The sequence below is a fragment of the Suricata suricatta genome, chromosome 17 (assembly GCF_006229205.1).
Source record: "Suricata suricatta isolate VVHF042 chromosome 17, meerkat_22Aug2017_6uvM2_HiC, whole genome shotgun sequence".
Classification (NCBI taxonomy): Eukaryota; Metazoa; Chordata; class Mammalia; order Carnivora; family Herpestidae; genus Suricata; species Suricata suricatta.
Genome location: NC_043716.1, coordinates 38,112,546 through 38,117,922, shown reverse-complemented (window position 1 = coordinate 38,117,922; position 5,377 = coordinate 38,112,546). Strand labels below are relative to the sequence as shown.

General features: G+C 45.1%; 1 protein-coding gene across 1 annotated transcript in view; it reads left to right on the top strand.

Moving 5' to 3' along the window:
• Positions 1 to 1,124, top strand: part of LOC115281619 (keratin-associated protein 16-1) — a 5,299-nt gene extending 4,175 nt beyond the window's left edge. The window contains exon 2 of the mRNA XM_029927034.1: positions 5 to 1,124. Within this exon, the coding sequence (XP_029782894.1) occupies positions 5 to 1,124 (1,120 nt within the window). The remainder of the gene's footprint in view (positions 1 to 4) is intronic.
• Positions 1,125 to 5,377: the final 4,253 nt, after the last annotated feature.

Here is a 5,377-nt window from a genome sequence, read left to right as displayed (position 1 = left end):
GTAGCTGTGCCCAGCCTGTGTGCTGTGAGGCCACCATTTGTGAGCCTTCCTGCTCAGTGAGAAGTTGCTGCCAACCTGTGTGCTGTGAGGCCCCTCCCTGCCAGCCAGTCCTCTGTGTACCCACTCCCTGCCAGTCCATCATCTGTGAACCCAGCTGCTGCCAGCCAGTCATCTGTGAACCCAGTTGCTGTTCAGCTGTCTGCACTGTGCCTAGTTCCTGCCAGCCAGTGGTCTGTGAGCCTGTCTGTCAGCCAGTCTGCCCCACGCCTCACTGCTGTCCATCTGTCTGCTCTGTGGCTAATAGCTGCCAGGCTGTCTGCTGTGACTCCAGTCCTTGTGAGCCACCTTGCTCAGAGCCCAGCAATTGCCAGCCAGCTTCCTGTGTGGCTCTGGTCTGTGAACCTGTCTGCCTTCGCCCTGTGTGCTGTGTTCCAAGCCCTTGTGAGCCACCTTGTGTCTCCAGCACTTGCCAAGAGCCTTCTTGTTGTGTCTCCAGCATCTGTCAACCCGTCTGCTCTGAGCCCAGCCCCTGCTCAGCAAGTATCTGTGTCTCCAGCCCATGCCAACCTACCTGCTATGTAGTTAAGCGCTGTCGGTCTGTCTGCTGTGAGCCCGTTTCTTGCCCATCTACCTCCTGTCAACCTCTCTGCTGCCGCCCAGGGTCTTCTGCATCTGCCATCTGCCAGCCAACTTGCTCTCGGACTTTCTACATACCCAGCTCCTGCAAACAGCCTTGCACTCCTCCGGTTTCTCACCGCCCAATCTGTCGTCCAATCTGTCGTCCAATCTGCTCTGGACCCATTACTTATAGGCAGCCGTATGTGACATCCATCTCCTATCGCCCTGCCTGCTACCGCCCATGCTACTCCATCCTGCGCCGCCCGGCCTGTGTCACTTCACTCTCTTACCGTCCGGTCTGCTCCCGCCTGCCTTGCACTGACTCCTGTAAACGAGATTGCAAAAAGTCCACTTCCAGTCAACCGGATTGCACTGACTCAACGACCTGCAAGGCTGAGGTCTCAGATGCCAGTCCCTGCCAGCCCACTGAGGCCAAACCCACCAGCCCAACCACCCGTGAGGCTGAAGCCAGCCCACCTACTGCCACCAAGCCCGCCGACCACTGATCTGGCCTCAGCTCACTGATTCTGCCATACCAAGCGTCCAGCTAAAGAGAAACCTTGACTGCCCTCCTCAAAGCTCACAATGGCTTAGAATCTTTCTGTGCCATCACTCGCCATCTTCTTACACTTCAAAAAACTCACCAGAAATTTCAGTCGCCTAATGGTCCAAATGCAGGCCCCCTGGGCCCTGAGAGGGGGTCATCCTGGGTTCCTGCCCACTGCTGCCATCAAGCTGAGAAGAGGTGCTTCGCCACAGTATCTCAAGTCTCCTTCCCAGCATTAGTTTTTTCTGTCTTCGTGCCTGTGTTCCCTTGCTGGGTGTGCTCATGTTCCTTGGGGACTTCTTTCATGAGGAAAAGATACTTCACTGTCCAATAAAGTGGCTAACTTGAAGTGGTATGCTATTCTCATTGTGGTGTTGTTAATGTCATATTCTCGTCAGCTAAGTTACTTTGTCTTTGACAGCAACTTCATCCATCCATCCATCCATCCATCCATCCATCCATCCATCCATCCATCCTTATTAGACAGCTGTTGGCCAGGGACTGTGTGAGGCTGTAGGAATGAGAAGTCAGCCCCTGCTCTAAGGGAGCTCACTGTTGGGGTGGGGATGGGGAGAGACAGGCAGAGAGACAATTATTACATTCCACTGTGCTAAGTACTGGGACAGAGGCAGTCATAGGGCAGTTTGAAATCAGCAGGGCATGGGGAGAAATAGGGAAGAATTCTTAGGGGAATGTGATATTGAAGCTGGGTCTTTCAGCACAAATAAGAATTAACCAAGTTGAAACCAGAATGGAAGAGCTTTCCAGGCAGAGGAAACACACACGAATAGGGCTTGTGAGCACACTGTTCATTAGTGAGGCTTGGGCAAAGGTGTGCTTAGAGGAATGGTGAGCTCTAAGGTCAGTTAAGTGACAGTGACCTGCACTCATTGGGCCTTGTAATCCAGACAGAAGCATTTTGGTTTGGTGCTGGGTTGACATGGAGGCACTGGGGGGGGGGCATGTGCAGAGCAGTGACATGAAGAACACTCAGTTTTGGAATGTCCCTCTGGCCTTTGTGTGGAGGAACCTAGACTTGGATATAGGGAGACTGGGAAAAACAAGCCAATGACTTAGGGGTTCACAGTGGGCTTAAAACAAGTGGGAAGTCACACATACAGTACAGAAGACAACCTGGATTTTTTTGTTTAAGAGCCTTATTTATAGTCTCCTAGTCTCCATAAGGCACAATCCTTGTGTAAACTCCATACACATCTCTTAGAATCCTAAGGACAGAGTTTCTTCAGAGTAGTCACTTAGTGCATAGAATGAAGGGCCCTCTCTAGTCCTCTAGGTGCATCTTGGGCTAACCTAAGCACAAGAGGAGATAGTCCAGGGTTTCTCAACATCAGTGCTCTTGACATTTTGGGCTAAATAATTCTTTCTTGTGGGGACCATCCTTCACATTGTAGGATATTAAGCAGCATCCTTGGCCTTCACCAACTAAATGCTGGTGGCATCCTGTGAACGTGATGACCAAAAATGTCTCCAGACATTGGCAAACACCCCTGGGGATGAGGGCAAAAATAATCCCTGTTCAAGAACCCCTAGGTGAGACAGCAGCAGAGGAGGAATCTCAAAGGTGGAACTTACCCTGCATGTTGCTGTCGAGATTACTGTTTCATCAGACTATTGAGATTTATCTCCATCTCCTTTCAGAGTCAAGAGAGAAGTTGGCCAGGGCTTTAAAATCTCTGTCCCCAACACAGATCCAGTGTAAATCATAGCAATTCTGTGAAATGAGATGCCTTATTTTATAAGATGAGGAATATGAATGACAAACAATCCAAGGGCCCATCAACAGAGACAAGAACATTGTGATATATTCACACAATAAGTACTATGCTGCAGTAAAAACTGGACAATGGCCATATGCAAAACAAGGGTGAACCTGGCCAGTGTAGAGTTGATACAAACAAATCTCCAGACCACTACATGTTTAAAGCTCAAAAACAATACACACCCATACATGCACATACACATGTATGAGTATACACACTTGTATACATATGCACATGTATACACACATACACATATATACCTTATGTGTATTCACAGGGGAATGCTAAACACAAAAGTCAGGACAGCCACGGATGGTCAGTGACATACAAGAGTACATACGAAGTAAATGCATGTAACATACAGATAACATACAGAACATATGCCTTAGTCCAAATTTGTTTTTTATTCATCACAATGTGTCTTTTTTAAAATTTTCATTTAATTTACAACCAAGTTAGTTAGTGTATAGTGCAACAGTGATTTCAGGAGTAGATTCCTTAATGCCCTTACCCATTTAGCCCATCCCTCCTCCCACAACCCCTTCTGTTTTCCATATTTAAGAGTCTCTTATGTTTTTGTCCCCCTCCCTGTTTTTATATTACTTTTGCTTCTCTTCTCTTATGCTCATCTGTTTTGTATCTTAAAGTCCTCACATGAGTGAGGTCATATATTTGTCTTTTTCTGACTAATTTCACTTAGCATAACATGCTCTAGTTCCATCCATGTAGTTGCAAATGGCAAGATTTCGTTATTTTTGATTGCCGAGTAATACTCCATTATAGATATGTACCACATCTTCTTTATCCATTCATCCATCAATGGACATTTGGGCTCTTTCCATACTTTGGCTATTATTAATAGTGCTGCTATAAACATTGGGTTGCATGTGTCCCTTCGAAACAGCATACCTGTATCCCTTGGACAAATACCTATAGCACAATTGCTGGGTCGTAGGGTAGTTCTATTTTTAATTTTTTGAGGAACCTCCATAGTGTTTTCCAGAGTGGCTGCACCAGTTTGCATTCCCACCAGGAGTGCAAAAGAGATCCTCTTTCTCCACATCCTCGCCAATATCTGTCGTTGCCTGAGTTGTTCATGTTAGCCATTCTGATGGGTGTGAGGTGGTATCTTGTTGTTTGATTTGTATTTCCCTGATAATGAGTGATGTTGAGCATCATTTCATGTGTCTGTTGGCCATCTTGATGTCTTCTTTGGAGAAGTGTCTGTTCATGTTTTTAGCCCATTTTTTCACTGGGATTATTTGTTTTTTGGGTGTTGAGTTTGATAAGTTCTTTATAGGTTTTGGATACTAACCCTTTATCTGATATGTCATTTGCAAATATCTTCTCTTATTCCTTGGTTGCCTTTTAGTTTTGCTGATTGTCTCCTTCGCTGTGCAGACGATTTTTATCTTGATGAAGTCTCAATAGTTCATTTTTGCTTTTGTTTATCTTGCCTCCAGAGACATGTTGAGTAAGAAGTTGCTGTGGCCAAGGTCAAAGAGGTTCTTGCCTGCTTTCTCCTTGAGGCTTTTGAGGACTTCCTGTCTTACATTTAGGTCTTTCATCCTTTTTGAGTTTATTTTTGTGTATGGTGTAAGAAAGTGGTCCAGTTTCATTTTTCTTATGTGTCACCATGTCTTTTGATATGATCACAACAGCCCTTGGTGATACACTCAATGTCTTTAGTGCCTTGAACAATAGCAAAGTGAAAGGTCTCCCTATTGAGAGATTTCTTTTGTATCTTTATTGAGATATAATTGACAAATAAAATTGCAAACTATTTAAAATATACATTGTGATGATTTGATACACACATATATTGTGAAAAGATTCCTCTACCTAATCAACTAACACATCTATCACCTCATATTTCTGGGGATGTGAGAACATTTAAGTTCTCTTAGCAAATTTCAATTATATAATACAGTGTTATTAACTAGAGTCACTATGTTTTTTTTCATAATATTTTATTGTCAAATTGTTTTCCATATAACACCCAGTGCTCTTCCCCTTAAGTGTCCTCCACCATCACCACCACCTCTTCCTCCCCCTTCCCTTTCAACTCTCAGTTCATTTTCAGCATTCAATAGTCTCTCAAGTTTTGCATCCCTCTCTCTCCCCAACTCTCTCTCTCTCCTCCGCTCCCCCTGGCTCTCCATTAGGTCTCTCCTGTTTTCCTGCTAGACCTATGAGTGCAAACATATGGTTTCTGTCCTTCTCTGCCTGGCTTACTTCACTCAGCATGACACCCTCAAGGTCCATCCACTTTCCTACGAAGGGCCATATGTCATTCCCTTTCATTGCCATGTAGTACTCCATCGTGAATATATACCACATCTTCTTGATCCATTCGTCAGGTGATGGACATTTAGGCTCCTTCCATGTTTTGGCTATTGTTGACATTGCTGCTATGAACATTGGGGTACAT